The sequence below is a fragment of the Callithrix jacchus genome, chromosome 14 (genome assembly GCF_049354715.1).
Source record: "Callithrix jacchus isolate 240 chromosome 14, calJac240_pri, whole genome shotgun sequence".
NCBI classification, from domain to species: domain Eukaryota; kingdom Metazoa; phylum Chordata; class Mammalia; order Primates; family Cebidae; genus Callithrix; species Callithrix jacchus.
This window is the reverse complement of record NC_133515.1, coordinates 11626404-11652419: the sequence shown is the minus strand read 5'-3', so window position 1 is coordinate 11652419 and position 26016 is coordinate 11626404. Positions and strand designations below refer to the sequence as shown.

The 26016-nt window shown below is 43.8% G+C and overlaps 1 protein-coding gene across 50 annotated transcripts in view; it reads right to left on the bottom strand.

Moving 5' to 3' along the window:
* The window catches only part of MAP4K4 (mitogen-activated protein kinase kinase kinase kinase 4), a 195899-nt gene extending 183475 nt beyond the window's left edge, over positions 1–12424 (bottom strand). For 39 of the 50 annotated variants that reach the window (XM_078348811.1, XM_078348814.1, XM_078348826.1 and 36 more), the window contains exons 1-2: positions 11972–12424; positions 11597–11662 (exon numbers count right to left, since the gene is read on the bottom strand). In XM_078348811.1, the coding sequence (XP_078204937.1) occupies positions 11597–11662; positions 11972–12028 (123 nt within the window). In that variant the 5' untranslated portion in view covers positions 12029–12424. Of the gene's footprint in view, positions 1–11596; positions 11663–11971 lie in introns of those variants that run through there. The other 11 variants (XM_078348853.1, XM_078348855.1, XM_078348856.1 and 8 more) reach the window with 2 other exon arrangements.
* Positions 12425–26016: the final 13592 nt, after the last annotated feature.

The following is a 26016-nucleotide window of genomic DNA, read 5'->3' as shown; positions in this document are numbered from 1 at the left end:
AGGTGGGAGAATCACTTCAACCCAGGAGGCAGAGGTTGCAGTGAGTGGAGACTGCACCACTGCACTCCAGCCTGGGGCAGAGCAAGACTGTCTCAAAAAAAAAAAAAAACCTATACACCAATTACATAAAGAGGGTCTCAAAAAAACTGAAGGGGGCAAGGGCTCTGGTAGTCAACAGCACTCTGTCACTGTCATAGCGGGTTAAGAATGAAAACTCTCCAGTATAAGAATTTTCAAAAAGTAACCTATTACTTAAAATATAAGAAAAGTACTCTGAAAAAATACACTTGAAACACATGAGCAATCTTATTCCCCCAAAACACATAACAAATCATTTATTTAACTTAGGATACATCCTTCTGACCAAAGATAACAAATTTTGCTTTATTTTCTTAAAATTCTGGCAAGTTAATAGCTTCTGCTAAAGAAAAACTGCAGTCTAGCATCACATAGTAAATAGCTGGCTATTATACAAGGGAATTCTCCCAGAAAAATAGAAGGAAAAATTAGTTTTGCCTAGTTCCTGATACTAGTGACCTTGCCGATAGTGAATAGTCTGTCTTTACAGTGGTAACAAATTATATTCACATTTTTTAAAATGACTTAAGGCCTTGCCAACATGGTAAAACCCCATCACTATTAAAAATGTAAAAATTAGCCTGGCGTGGTGGCTCACACCTGTAATCTCTGCTACCTGAGAGGCTGAGGTAGGATAATCACTTGAACCCAGGAGGTAGAGGCTGCAGTGAGCCGAAATCATGCCACTGTACTCCAGCCTGGGCAACAGAGTGAGGCTGCATCTCAAAAAATAAATAAATATACAACAAAGCCATAAGTGATATGAAGAAATAAATAAATAAATAAACTCGCACTCCTAACTAATAAGAGTGGAGAAGACAAAGGATTCAGGGACACAAAACTTCCAACTGCTTTTCCCTCATCCAGACGGTCACCCAGGGTCATCAGAACCAAGTGTTTGGTTATACTAGCAAGAAAGGAGAAGACCCAAACAGATAAATTCCCCCTCCTTTCTCCCTTCTGTGGACAACTTAAGATGCAGTTCCATCAATGTCAATCAATTGGTGAACAGGTAACAAATGTGGTACAATCACAACCAAAAATTCAGCAATAAAAAGGAACAAAGCACCACACTGTGACATGGTCGAACCTCAAAAACATTGAACACAGACGACCACACGTTGTAGGATTCCATTCATATGAAATGTTCAAAAAAGGCAAATTAATACTGACAGATTAGTGGTTGCCTAGGGCTCTGGGTTAGAATGGGGATTAACTGTAAATCAGAATAAGGAATCTTATTGGCATGATCAAAGTGTTCCAATATTGATTTGTGGTGATGGTTGTACCACTCAGTAAATTTACTAAATATCACTGAAATGTAAGCTTGAATTGGGTTAATTTCATAATACAGAATAAATTGTATTAAAAATTTTTTAAAGCAATAAAGCTGCTTTAAAAAAAATACTGCTGAACAAACTCCTCTATCTCTCAAAGGCTTGTTCAGAGCAGAAGCCAACATGGTAATTAATACATATCACGGCACTGCTTGGCATCTTGCCTCACTTTCCTTCTTCCTCATCCTCATCTCCTCAGCTTGCTCCTCCCACATTAAGTATCTCTGACAGGTCGTGCAGTAAGGTCAAAGAGGTTACGCATTGCCCACCCTTGTTTTCATTTTTTGTTGTTACTGTTAATGTTTTGTTGGTATTATTATTGTTCTGGATGAAAAGAAACACCTGAGCAAAACCCTAAGTTCAAAATCAAATACACAACTTTTGGTTAAACATGGTAAACTGATCACATGAATTATTAAGGATTACTTCCCATAAAAATGATTTTAAAGTAAACAGAATAAAGAGTAAAGGGGGAAAGATGTAGTAGAGATCATTTCTATCAGATTTTAACAGCTAAAAAGTGGATGGTGAGAGGCCAAGGTGGGCAGACCACTTGAGCCCAGTAATCTGGGAAAGATGTCAAATACACCTCTACTAAAAATTTAAAAAATTAGCTGGGCATGGTGGTGCAGACCTGTAGTCCCAGCTACTCAAGGGGCTGATGTGGGAAGTTTGCTTGAACCCAGGAGGTGGAGGCTGCAGTGAGCTGTGATCGCACCACTGTACTCCAGCCTGGGAGACAGAGCAAAACCCTGTCTCAAAAGATGATTGATTGAGGGGAAGTGGCTCACACCTGTAATCCCAACACTTTGGGAGGCCAAGGCAGATCACTTGAGGTCAGGAGTTCGAGAACAGCCTGGCCAACACAGTGAAACCCCGAAATACAAAAATTCGCCGGACATGGTAGTGTGCACCTATAGTCCCAGCTACGTGGGAGCCCGAGGCATAAGAATCACTTGAACCCAGAAGGCAGAGGTTTCAGTGAGCTGAGATCGTGCCACTGCATTTCAGCCCAGGCAAAAGCGAGACTCTGTCAACAACAGAAAGGAAAGGGAAAGGGAAAGGGAAACGGAAACTGAAACGGAAACGGAAAGGGAAAGGGAAGGAAAGGGGAAAGGGGAAATGAAAGGAAAGGGAAAGAAAGAAAAAGCAAGAGAGCGAGGGAGGGAGGGAAAGAGAGAAAGAAACAGAAAAGGAAGGAGGGAGGGAGGGAGGGAGGGAGGGAAGGAAGGAAGGAAGGAAGGAAGGAAGGAAGGAAGGAAGGAGAGAGCCCACGAGCGAGAGAGAAGGAGGGTAGGAGGGAGGGAGATGGAGTAGTAACTGACTTAGTAAGAGGAAACAATGACACCCTAAGTGCCTACTAAGGATACCAAAAAGAAGCGAGACAGTTGGACCTACAAAACCATGAGAAGGCTGGGCATGGTGGCTCGCATATGTAATCCTAGCACTTTGGAGGCCAAGGCGGGCGGATCATCTGAGGTCAGGAGTTCAAGACCAGCTGGACCAACATGGTGAAACCCCGTCTTAAAAAAAAAAAATGAGAAGATCATCATTTGGAATAAACCAATATCAAGTGAGGTGCAAGGACAAAATCAGCACTGATAAAAGTTTGCATATTTAGTGGTTGAAAGCCCCAGGTCCCCTTTGCCTTACACAGTCTGGTAACTGTATCCCATCACCCTACACCCACAGGAAGGAAACCAGAGATTTAGTCCCTAAAGAAACCAAAAGCAGTTATGTTCCAGACAAGAGATGAGGCAGTGATGGGACAAAGGGATTTTCAGCCAAACAAGGACTTAAAACCTTAATACCCATATACCCTTTCTTTTAAAACCACTAGAGGATGTGCTTTGGGAAAATAAGTTAGTAAACCAAAAAGGAAGACTGCGGAATCCAGGAAACAGACACTCCAGGACTACAGCTACATGCCAGGTCCCAGTGCAACCATACCTGCCCAGCTATGAGGAAATTCCAGGGAGAAAAATGGAAATCAATAGGTTATCTGCAACAATAAATTATCTGATATGTGGTATTAAATTAAGCATTTGGAAAATGTAATAAAGATTAAACTTTGCTAGACATTTGTTATACCTTTCGGGTATCTGAGAGGGAAGGCAATGATAGGTACTAATGTCAGAAAACTAAGCAAATGAAAAAGTAAAAGCAATGTAGGGGCAGGGGGCTGTTTAAAAAAGGAAATGTAATCAATCCTATAAGACTGCTTGGCTCACATATAAATGGCATTTACATAGTCATGATAAAAGAAGCAACTATCATTTTAACACAAAATTATGATATGTCCATTTAAGGGAGGTAGCAAGTACAGGAGTTAAATACTCAAATATATTGAAATAAGTAGTTCAGTAACCATAACTACTGCTAGAGGAAGTCAATAAATGTATAAAACTGATAAATCAAGAAATAACCACAAAAGTATATAATTTAGAAATATAGCAGTAAATTTCAGATGTAGCAGCTGAAAGAATTGAAAATAGATGCTTCTGGAGAACCGAATGACTCTGACTTTTGATATGAGCACTTTAGTATCATGTGATTACAACTGCATTCATAACTGGTAAGTTAAGACCCTATTTATCATATAAAGGATTTTTTAAAGTTATAATGTAAAAGTGGGTTTTTTCTTTCATTTATTTAAATTTAATAGGATAACTTGTTCATAATTAGCCATATTTGAGACAGTTCCAAAGCACAGGGATCAAAGATGTTTTGGCACCTAAGCACAAAGCTGTAAGCAGCACCTGCTCTAGCTCCCCACTGTTCAAGGGTGGGAGAACCAACTACTGGGCACAGACAACAGCCCTTAATTCTCCAGCTCACTAACGCACCAACCACCCAGAGCTTACTAATTCAATCCTGCCAGTTCAGTGTTCCTCAAAGCGTGGTCTCCTGACTACATCAAGATCATTTCCAAAATTAAAAATAAGCGTATAAAAACTTTATCACCTGAGTTTCTTACACTTTCTAAAAAGAAAACAAAAACAAAACTTTTGCAGCAATTTGACTGGGTAAAACTGTCTTTTGATTCCAATAGAAAAAAATAGACTGATATTCTACATGTCTATCTTTTCATTTCACTTTTCTTTTTTTTTAAGACAGAGTCTCACTCTGCTGCCCAAGCTGGAGTGCAGTGGCGCAATCTCAGATCACTGCAACCTGCACATCCGGGTTCAAGCAATTCTCCTGCCTCAGACTCCTGAGTAGCTGGGATTACAGGCATGTGCCACCACACCCGGCTAATTTTTGTATTTTAAGTAGAGACAGGGTTTCACCATGTTGGTCAGGCTGGTCTCGAACTCCTGACCTCGTGATCCTTCCGCCTCTGCCTCCCAAAGTGTTGAGATTACAGGCATGAGTCACCGTGACTGGCCTCATTTCAATTTTCTACTCATTTGTTTCTACTATAATTTAAACCACAGAGAAGCCCTGCTGAGGTTGAGCCACTTAAAATGAATACATTGCAGCATGTGCCACTTCCATGTGTCAGTGCATTCATTGTGTCTGAACACAATTGTGCTGGGCAGGGGACCCAGGGAGATGACTGACTTTCCACATCTGGCATTTTGTGTCCACTCCCCTGTTTTTCTTGAGTTCCATTAGGGTAGATGGATCATCTGCTTCATTTACCACTGAGTATCTAACTCTCAGAAAAGGAGCCAGCCAGCACACATCCACAGTACTTGTGTTTGGTTAATATGGTTAATCGTTTTTCACTTTGTCTCTCCAATTTAGTTCTACCTAATGCTACCTAGATATCAAAGTTTCTAAGATTCCAGTTTTTAAAACCTGAGATGTTCTAAAATTATCATTGTAACTTTTCCTTAGAGATTCTTACAGAAAAAACTACCTCCCAATGTATCACTTTATTAATTACTAAGTTCTCTTCTGAATAATGCTCACCTATTCTTATTACTGAACCAGCTCCATAATAAAAGAACAAATTCTGTTTGATGAGCAGTGATATAACATTATAAAACCTAAGAACCACTGCTGCCACAGTGGTCACCGGTAATAAATATAAGATTACCTTGGCCTTCATTTTCTTCCTAGTCATCTTTCCATGTCTAAAAATTTTACCCCGACCCTTTACCAAGCCAAGCTTGCACCACTGCACTCTAGCCTGGGCAACAGAGCAAGACTCCATCTCAAAAAAAAAAAAAAAAAAAAATATATATATATATATATATATATACACACACACACACACACACACACACACATTTATAAAATATTGGTTTAAAAAAGGCAAAATACAAGTTTGCAGCTAAGCAAATGAATGTACACTTATCAAAGTTTTAAGCAGTAAGGAGTTAAAAATCCATCATCAGCAGAGGTTTGTTTGGTAGTTGTATTTTCTGCAGAGTTTTTGATGTTTCTAAGTTAGTAAAAGAGTTTTTAAAAGTCTGGAGTTGAAACTCTTTAAGAGAGCAACACACCAATACTTGTTCAACGGGCTGATTTCTTCCCATCTTGCCCAAGTACAGAATCTTCCAGCATGAAGGAAATCTAGGTCTCACAACAAGCCTGAACATGCCTCTCACAGGCAGATCAGCTGACACAATCTCCTCCTAATGACAACATCTAGTTCTACAAAATTCATTTTGCCCCACTAGATGCCTTTACCTCCAATGAAGAACACGAGATGCTACACTTAAAAGATAACACTTAGAGAACCCCTCACAAAAGTTTAAGTACTTGCTCCAAAATGCTAATTTTTTTTTTTTTTTTGAGATGGAGTCTCGCTCTGCTGCCCAGGCTTGAGTGCAGTGACACGATCTCAGCTCACTGCAACCTCTGCCTCCCAAGTTCAAGCAGTTCTTCTGCCTTAGCCTCCAGAGTAGCTGGAACTACAGGTGCGCAGCACCACACCTGGCTAATTTCTGTATTTTCAGTAGAGGCGGAATCTCACCATGTTGGTCAGGCTTATCTCGAACTCCTGACCTTGTGATCCACTCACCTCAGCTTCCCAAAGTGCTGGAATTACAGCCATGAGCAACCACCCCTGGCCCCTAATGATTTTTAAAAGCCAGACAATCTATATGGCACTTAACCACTGAGCAATTGAAAGTAATTTTAGCACTTTTACCTCTTTTTTTTTGAGACAGTCTCACTCTGTTGCCCACGCTGGAGTACAGTGCTTCGATCTCTGTTCACTGTAACCTCCGTCTCCCAGGTTCAATCGATTCTCCTGCCTCAGCCTCCCAAGTAGCTGGGATTACCACCACATCTGGCTAATTTTTTTAATTTTTTTAGTAGAGACGGGGTTTTGCCATGTTGACAAGGCTGGTCTCCAACTCATGACGTCAGGTGATCTACCTACCTCGGCCTCCCAAAGTGCTGGGAATCCCAACGATCCTCCTAATACTGTGGGTAAACAGTGTACCCACCTAAAGGGACATACCAAAACCTGGAGAGAACAGTGAACTTAATGAGTTAAACCTAGCAAAAAGTAATGCCCAAGTATCCACCCGACCCTCTCTTCCTCTCTACCACCACTGCCACTATCCTGACTTGGCCTTCCCCTCCTGTCACTGGACCACTGCCCAAGGCCAACCATCTTACCAGCTCGTTCCCAACACACATCTGGATCAAGTCCCCTACTTCAGGGATCCCCAATTCCAATGAAAACTTTCAGTAGCTCCTCAATGCTTAAAGATGTTTCTCCTCAAGTCCAAATAATATCTCCTTGAAATTCCCACTACTCCCTAACCTTCCTACCATTCCCAAAGGTCACTCTTAGCCCTACTGCCAGACAAACACACACCACCCCTCCCCTGCCTTTCTTCAACAAATGAAGGGGGCTACCATTAGCGCAGTGTTGAATGGATGTCGAATGAGCGAACTTAGTGTTAGCTCCCCTTACCATCAAGGTCTTTGGGCCTAGGGTACACTCGTCCTCACCTCCAGGGTTCACATTATACCCTTCCTCCAATGACAAGATCAGAATGGGTCAGTCTTCCATAAAGTCTATGATCCCTCCTTTGAGTGAACCTTGATTTCAGACATTTCACCTGCTGAATTCTGAACTCCCTGACTTCCATGTTACTGTTACTGGATTTTCCCTCTGGCCCCTTACAGTCCTTCCAAAACTCAGAATTGTCCTCAGGCTGACAATCTTTTTTTTTTTTTTCCCAAGACAGAGTTTTGCTCTTGTTGCCCAGTCTGGAGTGCAATGGCGCAATCTCCACTCCCTGCAACCTCCACCTCCCAGGTTCAAGTAACTCTCCTGTCTCAGACTGCTAAGTAGCCGGGATTACAGGAACCCACCACTACGCCCAGCTAATTTTTTGGTATTTGTAGTAGAGACGGGGCTTCATCACATTGACCAGGCTGGTCTTGAACTCCTGACCTCAGGTGATCTGCCTGCCTCGGCCTCCCAAAATGCTGGAATTACAGACGTGAGCCATCGTGCACAGCCAGCAATCTTTTATTCAAGACATTGGAATACCAGCCATCTTATGCTCACAGAAAGCAAAGTAACAATAGTTACCCCAAGGAAAACACAAAAATGATCAAATAAATATTTAAAATAACAATAAGGCCAGGTGCAGTGGCTCACGCCTATAACCCCAGCACTTTAGGAGGCCGAAGTGCAATCACTTGAGGCCTGGAGTTGGAGGCCTGGAGTTCAAGACCAGCCTGGCCAACATGGTGAAACCCTGTCTCTACAAAGGATACAAAAATTAGCTGGGTATGATGACACACGCCTATAATCTCCCAGCTACTCAGGTGGCTGAGACAGGAGAATCACTTGAACCCAGGAGGCGGAGGTTACAGTGAATGGAGATGGTGCCACTGCACTCTAGCCTGGGCAGCAGTGGGAGACTTCATCTCAAAATAAAATAAAATAATAAAATCCAAAATAACACAGAAACAAACTTGATTTACTTCTGGTTTTAATTTTTCACAATATCATTGTCCCCACTGATCATACCACAGACACTTCTTTTATAAATATATGGTATTCTGAATGTAACCTTGTGAAGAAAAATTTACAATTTTATTTTTTAAGTTCATGAGTATTCTTCTCTCAAAAACCTAAGGGTGAAAATAAATTTCTCTAAACAGAATATACGGTTTTTTCACCTCCCTCTGTTAAGATGAAGTTATATACTGTTCAACTATACCAGACCATTTACCACTGTTGTCAGAGATACAGAAAATTCGAAGTTATCCCCAAAAAAACTGGATCAAGTCCCCTACTCTGAAGGATCCCCAATTCTAACTAAACCTTTCAGTAGCTCCTCAATGCTTAAAGAGGTCCCTCCTCAAGTCCAAATATCTCCTCGAAATTCCCACTACTCCCTAACCACTTTCCTACCATTCCCAAAGGTCACATTTAGCCCTACTGCCACACACACACACCCCACCTCTGCCTTTCTTCAGTAAATGAGAGGTCTACCACAGTTTAGAAGGGAAGTTGTTTACCCCAAAAAAAGGTATTTCATAGAACCTATCAAATCTCAGAAAACTCTCTCTTTTCAACTCATTCACTTCATGTAAATATAGATGCCTCAAAATAAGCAACCTCTGCACTAATGAAAAATAGAAAATGTGACACTAAAATACATTAGGACTACAAGTTCTGCTTACAGATTTAACCTGAAATTATGCTTAAAAACAAAGACCTTTTTATAAATAACAAATCAGTAACAAGTATCTTTCAATCTTTAATGCTATTCATCCTAAAGGATGTTTAGCAGCAATAAACAAACTCTGGAGTGTTAATAATCTAATCCCAAAACTACCACAAGCAAATCACACTGACAAAAATACTAAATTAACCCCTATGCATAATGGCAAATGGTTCTAGAAATCAAATAGTTAAAAAGAAAAAAAAAAAAAAAGAGGTGTTCTGCTATTTTCACTACCTTTAAGATTGGAGCTCCCAGTACCTGCTGATAAACATTAAAAAACTTCTGGTTATACTAAAAAAAAAAGTATAGTAAAAAAATGTTTCTTGATGTTTGAGACAATCAGGAAAATGTTAACACTGGATATATGACATTTTTCTAAGTGTGATAACAATGTGATTGTATAAAAAAGAAACATGCTCAAGTATTTATGGCTGAAATGACATCTGGGGTTTACATTAAGATAAAGGAGGAGGAGAAGAATACAGATGAGACAAGTTTAGTCATGTGCTGATAACTTAACTCTCTACTCATTATGTTTGAAATTTTCCATATAATATAAAAATAAACTGCTTATGAGCAAGATTTCAGGCACTATTTTGTTCTGTTCTGCAGGCAACTTTTGCACAGATTTCTTAATTCCTTAGGTTTGCATCATTAGAGAAATTCTCAACCTATGTAGAGACTTTATAGCTGACAGCTGTGTCATGCCGGTATCCCAAACGTAGAGCTCAGCAAATCTACTTCAAAAGCTTGGGAGGGTGCGGGTCATGGAACTAAAAAGGCAATCAGGGGAAATAACAATGAACCTGCCCAAACCCTGACCATAAACAGCTCCCACCTCTTAAAACCAACAAATACAAACTGGGGTTTCCTTCTTTCCTTTAGTTTAAAGACTATGTTGCCTTCTAGCTTATTTCTCTGCCCTTAATATCCATGCTGACCAAAAAAGACACAAACAATCCAACTACTGTGTAACCAGGTCAAAAACAAGCTCTGGCTAATTCACTTGGAAGACTACACTCACCACTCAGATTTGGCCAGAAAAACTGGGTTAGAAAAAAAACTGGTGCTTAAACAAACAGCGGACGGAGGAGAATGTCTTTTAGCCAGTTACTAACCAACCACTCAGTGGGTTGCAACACAATCTTTTTCAAAATTTTCCAAAGCCTTCCAAATTCAGTTGAGCCCAGCAAGCTGAGTTAACAGGGCTCTTTTTCAAATTCAAAAATCTGGCCTTGGCCCCAACAGTTAACCAACAAAACACATGCTAATTCACTTGAGATCACCTAAGAATACTGACCCAAGTTCGGACCACAATCCAGTCAGTACATCGCCCAGACTATAGAAGTTTGGGCTGAGGAGAGGCGTTCAGGTGACAGATAAACTCTACTCATAAGGGGGAAAAGAGACAATAAGATCCACACTTAATCTGGCCTAAGAAAACGTTTACAGTCAGCTTCCAACCCCCCACTCCACCCATTTTTAATGAGACAATGACAATTCTTCATAGTGAACCACAAAGCCCTGCTTCCCCAACCTTGTACCAACTCTTAACAGAACACTCCCCCAGTGCAGATAACTTTTAGAAAACGTTCAGTAATGAGAAACAAATCAAGACAAGAAGAATTTAACATTCTGTTCTGAATTTTCAAGGCCTGCGCCTCCATCCCCTACAGCTCTTTCATAATCTCTAGAATGTGCGCTGGATAAAATGAACACTGTTAGTCACATCAGGTGTCAGCTACTCAGCGCAGACTCAGTCTCCAGACCTGCTAGTTTCATTTATCGTTGGGGGTGGCGGGTGGGTGTTAAATTTTTTTAAAAAGAGAAAGACCTGGGTGGGTGTGAAACCAGGACATCCTCTATACTCTTCGCTCCCCGTCATTTCTGTTTCAATTACACAGCTGTCAAACAGGTTATTCCTGGAATTCATATTTTATAATCCCCACACTGTAATTCTTCCTGCTCCTGTTGCCCAAACACACACTCCTCCCTGCTTCCCCAAAATATGTATCCATCAACAGAAAGGATGACAGCCACAGTTCTAAAGTATTCCCAGGTAACGCCAAACTCCCCACCTTGAGCAACTAGCAAGCACTGAGTGGAGGCTGAAACATGACAATTTTCACAAAGGCCAAAGCAGTGGTTTAGGATCATCAGAGGCAAGGCCCGCCTCCACGGGCTTTTAATTCACACACAAATTCAAAAGGCCGGCTTTAAGGAAAAAAAGAAAAAATTCAGGTTGTGTTGTTTTTAAAAAATTATTTTCCATTTTATTGAAGGAAAGTGCATGCCTAAGAGTGTAGCTTATTTCCTTATATCAAAGCCAGGAAATGAGGTCTTTTAAGGCCAGTCTGAATATAAAGTCGGTGTGCAAAAAACAGAGGGACTGCAAGGCGAAACCCCTTTCCCAACTTTAGCCAAGCGGCGTGGCCTCCAGTCAGCAGCGTGTTTATCACCCTCACCCCGTCTCCCAACAAGAAGTTTCCACATGCCACGGGAAACAAAGAAGGCGCCCACACCGACCTTATAGACTTGTCCATAGGTGCCATTTCCAACCACTTCCACCAGCTCAAAAATCCCAGCAGGATCCTGGAGAGGAAGGAGGGAGGGGTTATCATTTAAAAGAGGCCAAAAAATGAATAAATCAAGCAGGGCAGTTGGAAAGAAAGGGCGGTGACAAAAGAGGTGGGCTTCGCCCCGCACCGTCCCCCGGCCCTCGGGGGTCCTCCGATGGGCCCGGGGCGTGGGGGTGGCGGAGGGTCGCGCCCTCCCCGCACCAGCCCGCACGAGCAGACAAAGGGGCCGCCGCGCCCGCGGGTCTGCCCACGGCTGCACCGGAGCGCCCGGCCGGCCAGGGCGCGGCCCGCTCCCCGTGCGCCCGCCCGCGGGCCCACTCACCCGCAGGGAGGAGAGGTCGATGTCCACCAGACTTTTTGCAGGGGAGTCGTTCGCCATTTTCCCTTTTTGCCACCAAAAAACAAATAACAATAAATATCCCTGTCGCTGTGGATATCTCCGCCGCAGTCCAGGCCGCCGACGGCGCTCCTCCGGCGGCAGCCGAGCCTGCCCGGGACTCTCCTCGCGAGGTCGGGGGCGGCGGCGGCGGCGGGCTCGGCCGCGCTCTCGGGCCGCTCCGGGCTCTCGGCTGGCCGGGCCGCGCGGCGGGCGGATGGAGTGTGCGCGGGCGGTGGCGGCGGCGGCGGCGGCGGCGGCGTTCACACCATGGCGCGGGCCCGGCCGTCAGGCCCCCGGGCGTCGCCAGCCGCCTCAGGCCCCGGCGCCCGCGACCCGCGCCGCGCGCCTCGAGGACGGGCCTGGAGCGTAGGGCCGCGACGGCGCCGAGAGTTGAACGAGTGAGCGCGAGGCAGCAAGACAAAGATAACCCGGGAGGCGGAGGCGGAGGCGGAGGCGGAGGCGGGGAGCGAGGTGGGGGGGAGGGGGCGGCGGCGGCGCGGGAGGAGGAGAAACGGGACACCAAAAATATATTCTGAGGAGAGAGAAAACAGCTCCCCCTTTCCTCCTCAGGCAGGAAAAACGGGCGGAAACGCACTCACACCCCGAGCCCGGCCGGGGAGGGCGCGGGCCGAGGTGCCCGCGCGGCGTGAATATTCATCAGGGGTGGGGCTCGAACAATGGCTGGGCCGAGGCGGGCAGCGCCGGGCGCCCAGGGTGCGGCCTCAGCGTCGGACCCCGCACTGCGCGCCCGAAAACGGCAGAACCGGGAGGAAACGGGCTGGGGTTTCCCCGGGGAGGAGCTGGGGTGGGGAAACGCCCCTACCTCGCTCTAACAACAAATGACACGAAACTGAGCTGGACCGACGCTAAGAGGCCACCGACCCTCGCGTCTCCCAGGTCGAGGGTGTGTCCCTCTGGCCGCACCCCGGCTCCGGAGAAATGCGAACCGGGTGTCGCCGCGCGGAGGAGGGGCCTCCCACGATCCTCGCCCCCTCCTCGTCCCACTCACCCCATCCCCCACCCCGCCGCCTCCCCCGAGATGGAGACCCTTAAGTCCCTCGTTTCCTTCTTCCTTGCACGGTTTTCTTTTCCTTTCTCTGCTTTTGCAGGCTAAATGTGTAGTACGATTGTGGTTGTAGTTGGGGGATTCGCTGAGCATCGCTGGGCTGCCCAGCCAAATCCAAAACAGCTCCTGTAACTGCCTGGGGCTGCGCTCGGTAGGTGGGCACTGTGTTTGGTGCCCTTAGTACCAATCTGCGTTTTGTAACCTGGAGATCACTAAGGATCAACAAACAGGTTTCTTCCGGCAACATCGGAAGCCAGTCGGTAGTGAGGCATTTTAATGCCAGTGAACCGGCATTTATGTCGCATTCCTCCACCGTCTAAAAACTTTCAGTGGGTCCCTGTCACCTGACAGGTGTTCTCAAAACGTGAGTACTTCAGACAAAGTGCCGATTGCCCGGCCCTGCCTCCAGAGTTCCCGTTTCAGGATGTTTCCAGTGGGCCTGAGAATGTGCATGTGTAAGTTCCCAGTGTAGCTAAAGTCGCTGTTATGTGGATGATTCGTTGATAACAGTGACCTCCGGCTGGCTATTCATTATTAGATTTTCATAAACATCACCATTATCATCTACCAATTCTTATGCACTTACTGTGTCTTCCCCACACAAATGCGTTGTGATGAGTGCTTTACACATGGTACTCTACAGCCTTGAAGGAATGTTATCCTTTTTTAGGTAAGTAAGGAAAGCAAAGTACTGAAAGATAAGGAATATGCCCAAGTTCCTTAAAAGCACAGCCTGGAAGTGGAGCAGGGATTTTCGCCAGGTTAGCCTGTTCCCAAAATCCTAATCTCTATTCTGCCAAGTTAGTCAGCTCTACCCGGAATATGTATAACACTCTCCTGCTTCAACAGTTTGGTTTCTGAAATTTTTGACTACGAGAATCCCTGGCAAGGGTAAAATATATTGAGGGGCTCCTGGCATCATTTATAAGGAAAATTATAGTAACCTAGTGTTCTTATGAATGTACTGGTGCTTTTAGATAATTTTGTTTTTTTTTTTTTTTCAGTCAGCAGCAATGGCATTATCTATGAGTGTAAATAAAATAATTAGAGAACTAGACAGAAACACATCTGAACTTTTCAGGCTGTCTTACTATTGATAACATCGTTTCCTTTCTTTCTTCTTTTTTTTTTTTTTTTTTTTTTTTGAGACAGTATATTGCTCTGTCACCCAAGCTGGAGTGCAGGAGTGTGCTCTCAGCTCACTGCAACCTCTCCCTCCTGGGTTCCAGTAATTCTCCTGCCTCAGCCTCCCAAGTAGCTGGGACTACAGGCACCCACCAACACACCCAGCTAATTTTTTATTTTTGGTAGAGACAAAGTTTCACCGTGTTGGCCAGGCTGGTCTCAAACTCCTGACCTCAGGTGATCGATCCGCCCACCTCGGCCTCCTAAAGTGATGGGATTACAGGCATGAGCCACTGTGCCTGGCCTATTGATAACATTTTAATAGTGTTTATTATTAATAATATAATTAATAATAGACAATGTGCTAAGTCCTTCACATGTATTATCTCATTCTGCTCTTAATTCCAAATGACTTTTATTTTTCCCACTTTACACATTAGAAAACCAGCATTTAAAGAAGTTGAGTAACTTGCTCACTGTGCACAACTAGACCTGGTGCAGAAACTCCAGGGCCTCCCCAAAGCAGCTTCCTTCTACAGGTTCAACTCCAAACCCATGACTCTGAAGCCCACCTCACACCACCCCTTTCTCTCCATCTATCCAAATTCCTTCATCACCTCAAGCCCAACTCAAAATCGTTTCTTCATTCTCCTACAGGTTTTCTTTAAATCTGTCTCTCTCCTAAGCTTCTATTGTCTCTATCACCATTGTGACCATTATCTCCTACTTTGAAGTCAGCACCTATTTTGGAAATGCCTACACAGTGCAAGGCACTGGCTTAGCCATTGCCTAGGATATCAAAAGATCAAGACAGTCTACCCTCGAAGAGCTTACACACTGATAATGGGCATAAGACAGCTTCATAAGTAGCCATAGTACAAAGTAGAACAGTATAGATTTTAGCAAGATGGAAAGAGCGCTAAACAGATCTAGTGGAAAGTATGCTGGATTGGGGGCAAAATTGAACTGGGTTTGAATCCTTATGATTTGTCAGTTGTGCAACCTTCTGAGCTTCCTTCAGAAGAAACATATGCTTCTTCTGAGCTTCATTCCCTTTCCTCTTCTGCATATCAGATGAAGACTGGAGATGAGAAGAACAGCAAGAGGCAAGAGCCGATGCCAGGGTAATAAGTAATGAGATGACAGGAGATATGAATATAAGAGGTCTTGAGACAGTAGATTCTCTAAGGCTTGTCATCTGATAGGATGCCAGAAGGCAATGTAGACAAGAAGGTAAGAGATTTGTTTGTGGTTCAGAGCCTGGGAGGATGTCCACGCTTGGGAGGATGTTGTCACAACAGAGTAAGGGATGGGAATTACTAAATGGTAGCGATAAAGGAAGATTTTGTTTTTGTACCCACACACAGAAATTCTAGGGAGAGCTTAATCATGCAAGAGCATTAGGTGAACAGCAACAACCTCCTGTCCATCACGTATTTCTTAGGTTTTACTTTGTTGCAAAAATGTGGTGGGAAATAGATTTTCAACCTAAAAATGGGGCAGGGTAAGGAGGGCAGAGGACTGCATAGGTACAACTCATTGAGGACTTAGGTCAACTGGAAATAAATAAAAGTATTGGTGAGGAAGAGGAGTGAGGCAAACAAGGAAAGAGATGGTGGCATGGGTTCAGAAAAAGCTTTAAGGGGATTCACTGATGGACGTGTTGAGCAAATGCTTATCCTCTTTGCCCCTCAGTTTTCTAACATGAGATTAGGGGATTAGAGGAAATGATTGCAAGGTCCTCTGAGAGCCTTTGAGATGCTGATTTGTCTGACCCTGGCCTCAACTCTATGATGGTTCATACCTCTTAGCTAGGGTGGAAGAGAGTGGCATGAGTGATGAAAGCGGTTAATGGTACATGGATAGTCTATAGACTTGGCAGCCAGGTTGAACCCTTGAAAGACCGTCTATGACCATTGATAAGAGTCAAAGTCTTCTTTTTTTGAGACAGAGTCTCGCTCTGTTGCCAGGTGCCAGACTGGAGTGCAGTGGCACAAGCTTGGCTCACTGCAATCTCTGCCTACCAGATTCAAGCAATGCTCCTGCCTCAGCCTCCCAAGTGGCTGGGACTACAGGCACATGCCACCACACCCAGCTAATTTTTTTTTTCAGTAGAGACGCAGTTTTATCATGTTGGCCAGGATAGTCTCAATCTCTTGACCTCGTGATCCGCCCGCCTCGGCCTCCCAAAGTTCTGCGATTAGAGGCATGAGCCACTGCACCCAGCCAGAGTCAAAATTGTTTTTAACTAGTGCCTCAGTTGAATTAAAAAGAAGCAAGTACTCTAGAGCACAACAGGATGGAAGGCGTGAGATGCAGAAACAGATCAAAGGGCAGCAAAAGAAGCAGCAGACAGGACAGCACCAACACCCTACCCTAACCACCAGAGCCATGGACATTGCCACATCTGCCAAGAGGAAGTTAGCTTAGTTTGGGTCTCTCAAAGACAGATCCTGAGACCAGGGTTTTGGTGCGGTTTATTTGGGAGATGATCCCAGAAGCACAAGTGAAAGAGAAAGGAAAGTGAAAAATGGAATGGGGATAAGCTAATGAGTGTGTTAGTAAGCAGGTTACCATTGCAGGCCGCTGGGCTAGATGAACTAGCCTGCTGGAAAACTTTTTAAAAACAGGTTTACTGTGTATCTGTGTTCATGGAAAAGGTTTTGTGAACATTTTATAAAAAACAGAGTAAGCCGGGCATGGTGGCTCACGTCTGTAATCCCAGCACTTTGGAAAGCTGAGTCTGGAGGATTGCTTGAGCCCAGGAGTTCCAGACAACCTGGGCATGTTGGTGAGACCTGCCAGACGCAAAAAAAATTTTTTTAATTAGCTGGACATGATGGTGCACACCTGTAGTCCCAGCTACTCAGAAGGCTGAGGCAGGAGGATCCTTTGAGCCCAGAAATTCAAGATAGCAATGAGCTATGTCTTCACCACTGTATTTCAGCTTAGGCAACAAAGCAAGACCCCATCTTGAGAAAAAAAAAAAGAATAGTATTTTAGCGTGTTTTGTTGTTGTTTTTGTTGTTGTTGTTTGGGTTTTTTTGTTGTTGTTGTTAAGACAGGGTCTCTATCACCCAGGCTGGAGTGCAGTGGCACAGTTGTGGCTCACCATAGCCTTGACCTGGCGGGCTCAGGCAATCCTCCTCCCTCAGCCTCCAGAGCAGTTGGAACTACAGGTGCGCAGCTCCACGCCCAACTAATTTTTGTATTTTTTTTGTAGAGACGGGGTTTTTCTATGTTTCCCAAGCTAGTCATGAACTCCTGGGCTGAAGCGATCTACCTACTTCAACCTTCCCAAGTGCTGGGATTACAGGTATGAGCCACTATGCCGGCCCTGAATAGTATTTTAAATGCAGAGAAACTTGCTATTTATAGAAGACCTATTTGAAACATTTTTAAGGAAAATTGCTGTTTCTTAATTTTATCCTTTTTATAAATGTATATTTTTATGTATCAGGATTGCCTAAATCAAGTTAAATGGTATAAAGTTTTTTACCAATGAAATCCTCAAAGGGCCTCAAAAATTGGGTCAGAGATAGCCCTAGCTTTGGAAATCTAGATGGGATTGTAGAAAGTAGCTGGGCAAAGCTGGATTGGGATGATAGTGATTGTCAGGTTTATCTGGTTTTGTTAGGTACTTGGGTGAAGGGAATCAGGGACTCTGCCAAGGAAAGGTTGAGTTAGACCTGCTAGCTTAGGAGATAATGAACTTTTATTTACACTTGATCAAATATTTGTGTCCTTAGCCTGTGTAGCTAAATCTCAGTATTGACCAGGCCAGTGGTCCTCTCTTATCCTCAGACATTTAATATGTTACAGCTGAAATAGAATCATGAGTTAGAACATCATGTATCAGATCCTGGCCGCATACATAAGAGCCCTCATTGAAGAGGAGGTTCAATCTTAATCAAGTTGATCCCTTTAAAAATGAATGAACCACAAGCCTCCATTAGTAATACTGAAGGCCCACCCATCCTACTGATTTACAGTTTTCAATTAATTATAGTGATTCCAATCTCAAAGCCCTCTAACATATGTCCTATAACAAAAGATTAAGTGACAACATACCAACAATAAACTGTGAACTGTAAATGCCATATTTATGAATTAGACTTTGAGGTCTTTCTTGCTCTATTAAATTATAATCCTCATCTTCTTTTCCATATCTTCATTCTGTATTCTGCGGCCAACTAGTTAGAAAAGGTAGTCAAAACTGGGTGAAGAGACCAGCAGGACTGACATGGGTCACCTGTATTTGTCCTAATTCTTGGCTACAGACAGCTCCAGGAGGTTATTTGAGGGTCAAGGAGTAGGGAGGTGGTAGAGTTGGATGATAAACTGTGTCTGGGCCAGGAGCAGTGGCTCACACCTGAAACACCAGCACTTTGGGAGGCTGAGGTGAGAGGATCTCCTGAGGTCAGGAGTTTGAGACCAGCCTGGCCAATAGGATGAAACCCCGTCTCTACTCAAAATACAAAAATTAGCCAGGCATGGTGGCAGGCGCCTGTAATCCCAGTTACTCAGGAGACTGAGGCAGGAGAATTGCTTGAACCCAGGAGGCCAAGGTTGCAATGAGCCGAGATTACAATGAGCCAATACCGTGCCATTGTACTCCAGCCTGGGCAACAAAAGCAAAACTCTGTCTCAAAAAAAAAAAAAAAAGTCGAGATGGGCACAAAGTCTACAACTCCTGGAAATGCACCTCTGAGTCACAAAAGGAAGGGCTACTTATTCTCACAGCATCGCATCATTTATTGCATTGGAACTTATCACTATTAGCTGCCTGGCTTGTAAGAATAAGTATATTCAGATTTGAAATAGTACTTGTGGAGACTTGTTACACAAGCATTATCTTTAGCATCACAGCTTAGCTCTTTAGTTATATAGAAAGGAGAAAATGCAGAGGAAGCCAGATGTCAGTAGACAGCAAGAAGAATTAAAGATGGAACGATCTGGATATGGCCACTTATAAGCTCATTTTGAAATTTCCAGGAACTGAGAACAAGTCAGGCACTCATAAGAGAGGACCAGTTGCCTAGGAAAAATTTCAAAGCTATTTTTCAGAATTATTAATTATTTAGAAAGAATCAGACCTTTAAGAATGTCCCTTTCTGCCCTGCCATTCTATACAGAGTGGATGAAAAATAGAATATGTATTCTGTTGTACAAACTGTGTTCCTCAGTGCCCTAAGGTTCCCTAGAGATGGTTCAATCCTCCTGAATATTCCAAGGGAGGTCTGAAGAGTACGTAATAGGACCATTGAGCTCACTGCCTGGCCCTCCCTTCTTCCACCACGCAAGTTCTGCTTTTTTAGATTTTATAAATTAGGAATGTTTGTAAAATTTTTAAGATGAGATTTCCACTGCTAAGAGAAGTTTTAAAAACCTTGAGTTAAAGTGTACTTGAAACCAAGACTTACATAATCACATAGCAGAAATATCTATTAAATATATTTCTTCTGAGTTCAAAACTAAGTAACACTTTTGAATTAGTCTCAGTTCCTGAGACTGGGTAATTTAATAAAGAGGTTTAATTGGCTCACAGTTCTGCAAGCTGTACAAGCATGATGCTGACATCACTGGGCTTCTGGGGAGGTCTCAGGGAGCTTTTACTCATGGTGGAAAGCAAAGTGGAAGCAGGCACATCACATGGCAAAAGCAGGAGCAAGAGAAAAGAGAAGGGGGAGAGGTGCAACACACGTTTATCTTATTATTATTGTTAGTATTATTATCTTGGAGACAGAATCTCACTCTTTCACCCAGGCTGAAGTGCAGTGGCTCTGTCTCGGCTCACTGCAACCTGTGTCTCCCGGGTTCAAGTGATTCTGTCGCCTCAGCTTCCCAAGTAGCTGGGACCACAGGTGCACATGCCACCATGCCCAGCTAATTATATTTTTCCTTTCTCTCTCTCTCTCTTTTTTTTTTTTTTTTTAAGTAGAGACAGGTTTTCACCACGTTGCCCAAGCTGGTCTCAAACTCCTGAGCTCAGCAATCAGCAATCTACCCGCGTTGGCCTCCCAAAGGGCCTGTATTATAGGCATGAGCCACCATGCCCAGCCCCGCAGCACACTTTTAAAGGAGATCTCACAAGAACTCATTTACCATATCAAAGACAGCACCAAGCCATGAGGGATCCACCCCCATGATCCAACACCTCCCACCAGGCCCCACCTCCTGCACTGGGGGGTTACAATTCAACATGAGGTTTGGGCCAGGACAAATATCCAAACTATGTCAACTTTAAACATTTTTTGGAATCACTACCGTGACCTGAGAAGAGAAGTAGAAATGATGGAGGGGAGGGAATCTGGAAACCTGGGCTTTGGATTTGGTTCTACCAGAATCTACCATGTCATAGTAGTTACATCACCCATCCTGGTATCTTGGGACCAAGTATGCATTAATTATCTGACACTTTGTTAACATACTAACACATAGATCTGAGAGTGAGCTGTGACCCCATTCCAGTTTATTTAAGTGTGAGCTCAGTCTATTAGGGTCTATTTGGTAGCCTTCTTTTTAATTAAATAGCCTACCTGTTGTTGTGTAGAGAGCATATTTTAGGGAACTGACAGATAATCAAAAGCATTTTTAACTCCTTCAAGAGTCAGATCCAAGACTATCTATAATAATAAAAATAGAAACATGAAAGAAAGCTGCCCAACAATAATCTAGGCAACATTGACTGTATTGAAAAATTAAAAGGATATTTACAAGAGATTTGTAATAACATAGAGAATGAATGTTATAATATGAATTGAAAATATCACTGTACAAAATTTGCATGAGATTATGGTCACAGCTATGTAAAATTTTAAAACTACTCAGAGGAAAAATAATGGCAAGAAATGCATGAAATTTTAATAGTTTTTCACTGACAAAACTGTTTTCTTTCCTCCTTTCAGGATGTAGTTTTTTTTAAAATAGCGTTTTTTTTTTTCTTTGAGATGGAGTTTCACTCTGTTGCCCAAGCTGGAGTGCAGTGGCACAATCTCAATCCACGGCAACCTCCACCTCCCTGTTCAAGTGATCCTCCTGCCTCAGCCTTCCCGAGTAGCTGGGATTACAGGCACATACCACCACACCTGGCTAATTTTTTTTCTTTTTTTGACAGAGTTTTGGTCTGTCACCCTGACTGGAGTGCAATGGTGCCATCTCCACTCACTGTAATCTCCGACTCTGAGGTTCAAGTGATTCTCCTGCCTCAGCCTCCGTAGTAGCTGGGACTACAGGTGCATCCCAATACACTCGGCTAATTTTTTGTATTTTTTGTAGAGACGAGGTTTCATTGTGTTAGCCAGGATGGTATCCATCTCCAAAGTGCTGGGATTACAGGTGTGATCTGTCGTGCCCAGGCTTTTTTTTTTTTTTAGTAGAGACGGGTTTCACCATTTTGGCCAAGCTTGTATCGAACTCCTGACCTCAAGTGATCCAGCCACCTCCCAAAGTGCTGAGATTACAGGTGTGAGCCACTACACCCAGCCCTAAATAGCTTTTAAAATAAATGAAATAAAGTAATTAAATTAACTTCCTAGGGCTACTCAAAGTACCATAGACTGAGAGGCTTAAAACAGTAGAACTGTGTTGCCTTGCAGTCCTGGAGGTTGGGAGTCCAAGATCAAGGGGTCAGCAGGGCCTGCTCCCTGTAAAGCCTGGAGGAGGTCCTTCCTTGCCCCTCCTTGGCTTCTGGGGGTTGCCAGTATGTGCTGTTCCTCGGCTTGCAGCTGCATCACTCCCATCTCTGCCTCTGTCATCCCATGCTGCTCTCCCTGTGCATCTGTGTCTTCACATGGCTGTCTTCTTACAAGGACTCCAGTCGTATTGGATTAAGGGCCTACCCTACTCCCATGTGACCCGTTGTTACAGCAGGTAGCCAGTCAGGTATGAGCAAGGCAGAAGAGGGCTTCCCCAACTCTCACCCCACCCCACTTCCCCACTTTGACCCCCACCCCCACCCCTGTACACACGAGGAATGTCAGGGGACCATCAAGTGATGGTCAGGCAGTTACTGTCTCTCTAAAATAATTGGTCACAGCAGGCACCAGGGAAGGACCATCTCTGTGATCAGCAGCTTCCCATTAAAAAAAAAAAAAAAAAATCTCAGTCAGGCAGGTGGGCTCAATCATGATCATTAAGAGGCGAAATGGCAGAGTTTAATTGGTACCCGACCTTCCTCTAGGAATACCAGACTGGTAAAGGAAGAACGCCGCAGGCAAGCATGCGTCCAACTCCAGTAAACACACTGCACATGCTCACCTCCCAAGTGCTAGCAGGCCACCTTGCATGCAGGCAGCCCACCCCAAGGGAAGAATCAGGAAAAAAGGGAGGCAACTCCACCTCCACCCCACATCCCCAAGGCATGCCAACACATAGTCCACAGTCAAACTGCGCACTTGATCTCTCAAGTTGCCCACTTGGTCCTCTTCCAAGTGTACTTCTCTTCCTTTCATTCCTGTGCTAAAGCTTTTTAATGAACTTTCACTCCTGCTCTAAAACTTGCCTCAGTCTCTCCTTCTGCCTTATGCCCCTCAGTAAAATTCTTTCCTCTAAGGAGGCAAGAACTGAGGTTGCTGCAAACCTGTAGGGATTTACTGCAGGTACCACCATAATTATACCTGTAATTTTACTCTGTTTCCAAATGAGATCACATTCTGAGGTTCTGGGGGTTGGAACTTTAACATATCTTTTTGGATATGGGGGAGACAAAATTCAAACCACAGCAGTAATTTAACAATTTTGATATTTCTTTTCTTTTTTTCTTTTTTTGAGATGGATTCTCACTGTATTGCCCAAGCTGGAGTGCAGTGGTGTGATCTCAGCTCACTACAACCTCTGCCTCCTGGGTTCGAGTGATTCTCCTGCCTCAGCCTCCCGAGTAGCTGGGACTACAGGCATGCACCTCCACGCCTGGCTAATTTTTGTATTTTTAGTAGAGACGGAGTTTCACCATGTTGGCCAGGCTGGTCTTGAACTCCTGACCTCATGATCCACCCGCCTTGGCCTCCTAAAGTGCTGGGATTACAGGCCTAAGCCACCGCACCCAGCAAATTTTGATGTTTCATGCAGAATTGAAGACACTGATTCTTTCTCACCCTAATGTAATGTCTTCCGCACTTCAGCACATGGGCAGTTTAGGAAAGTGGTGCGTTGGGTAGTTTTTGCTGTGACCCCTCACTCTCTCCCTAGCCACCCCTCTCATTATCTAATATGTATTTACAGTGGCCACCCCCTTATTCCCAGGGGACATGTTCCAAGATACATGGGGACACCTGAAACCAATGATAGTACCGAACCCTATATATATATTATGGTTTTTTTCCTATACATATGTACCTGTGATAAAGTTTAATTTATAAATTAGGCACAGTAAGAGATTAGCAGCAATAACTAAACACAGAACAGTTATAACAATGTGCTGTGCTTGGGTCATGGGGGTGAATCCCTCATAGGTTGGTGCTGTCTTCATGATAGTGAGTGAGTTCTTGCAAGATCTGGTCCTTTAAAAGTATGTGGCACCTCTCCCCTACTCTCTGTCTCTCTTGCTCCTGAATATAGGAGAGACCATATTCATTAAGTTATGTGAATATGGCTCTCCCTCTCTCTCAGAATTGTTATTGTGTGGTAGTCACTTTTTTCAGACCATAGTTGACCACAGGTACCTGAAACCACTGAAAGTGAAAATGTGAATAAGGGGACTATTATAATTAGGCACATACCACGTTCATAGCACTGTGCTAATCTATCAAAATAAATCTCACACAACTCTCTTCTAATCATCAGTTGCTTTCATTTATACCACAGTTTTCAAATAGACTGACTTTTAAACAAGTAACTACAAGGCTGGGTGTGGTGGCTCACACCTATAATTCCAGCACTTTTGGAGGCCGAGGTGGGCAGATCACCTAAGGTCAGGAGTTCGAGACCCAACTTGGCCAACATGGCAAAACCTTGTCTCTAATAAAATACAAAAATTAGCTGGGCATGATGACAGGTACCTGTAATCTCAATTACTCAGGAAGCTGAATCAGGAGGATTGCTTGAACCTGGGAGGCAGAGGTTGCAGTGAGCCAAGATCATGCCACTGCCCTCCAGCCTGGGCGACAGAGTGAGGCTCCCTCTCAAAAAAAAAAAGGCTGGATATGGTGGCTCATGCACTTTTGGGAGGCCAAGGCCAGCGGATCATAAGGTCAGGAGATCCAGACCATCCTGGCCAACATGGCGAAACCCTGTCTCTACTGAAATAGAAAAAATTAGCCAGATGTGGTGGCATGCACCTGTAATCCCAACTACTCAGGAGGCTGAGGCAGGAGAATCACTTGAAGCTGGAAGGCAGAGGTTGCAATGAGCCAAGATCACCCCACTGCACTCCAGCCTGGGCTGCAGAGTGAGACTTCCTCTCAAAAAAAAAAAAGACAAAAACAAAAACCAACAGAAAAAACAAGTAACTACAGTTTGTGAATCACTATAAAGAATATCTTTGGCCAGTCAGAGTGGCTCAAGTTTGTAATCCCAGCACTTTGGAGGCTGAAGCAGGAGGATCACTTGAGGCCAGGAATTTGAGACCAGCCTGAGCACCATAGTGAGACCCTGTCACCACAAAAAGTAAAAAAATTAGCTGGGCATGGTGGCCTGCACCTGTAGTCCCAGCTACTCAGGAGGCTAATCCTAGAAGTTGGAGGCAGTCGTGAGCTATGACTTTGCCACTGTACTCCAGCCTGGATGACAGAGTGAAACCCTCTCTCTAAATAATAATATTTAAAAATTAGGTTGTAAAAAGTTTTCTTAGACCTTTTTATAAGCATATAACAGAAGACAGGGAAGAGACTAATAGGGAAGAAAGAAGGAAGAAAACTAAGATAGAAATAGATGGAAATAGAAGTTGATTTTGCCAAAGGGAATATTTTTTGAGCATTGAGTAATGTCCAGTTTGGTGGGGATATTTTTGAATTAGCTAATGTTTTAAAATAGTGTCTTACTGGCTTTGAACTTTTTTGAGTGACTTTTTCTACTGCCGTGTTAGGAATAATTTTCTTTTTTATACTGAGATCTAAGCATGTTTATTTAATTTTTTGGAAGAATCATGTCTTTTGCTAATTTTGACAGAATTGCTTGACATAAAAATATAAATAAGGAAATATGGTGTGGCTTGGATAAAGCAAGGATGACTTTATGTTCCCTGAATATGGTTACATAGCTGCTGCATGCCTTTGCAAGTAAACATATTTTGTTATATACATTTATTTATTTTTATTTTTATTTATTTATTTTTCTTGAGATGTAGTCTCCCTCTTGTCACCCAGGCTGGAATGCAGCGGCGCACTCTCGGCTCACTGCAACCTCCACCTCCTGGTTCAAGTGATTCCCCTGCCTTAGCTTTCTGAGTAGCTGGGACTGGGGTGTGCCACTACGCCTGGCTAAGTTTTTTGTATTTTTAGTAGAGATGGGGTTTTGCCATGTTAGCCAGGATGGTCTTGATGTCCTGACCTTGTGATCTGCCCGCCTTGGCCTCCCAAAGTGCTGGGATTACAGGTGTGAGCCACTGCACCCAGCCTATTTGTTTTCTTAGGCAGAGTCTGGCTCTGTCACCTAGGCTGCAGTGCAGTGGCGCAATCTCAGCTCACTGCAACCTCCACCTCCTGGGTTCAAGCGATTCTCCTGCCTCAGCCTCCTGAGTGTCTGGGAATACAGGCACATGCTACCATGCCCAGCCAATTTTTTAATTTTTAGCGAAGACAGGGTTTCAGCATGTTGGCCAGGCTGGTCTAAAACTCCTGACCTCAGGTGATCCCCCTGC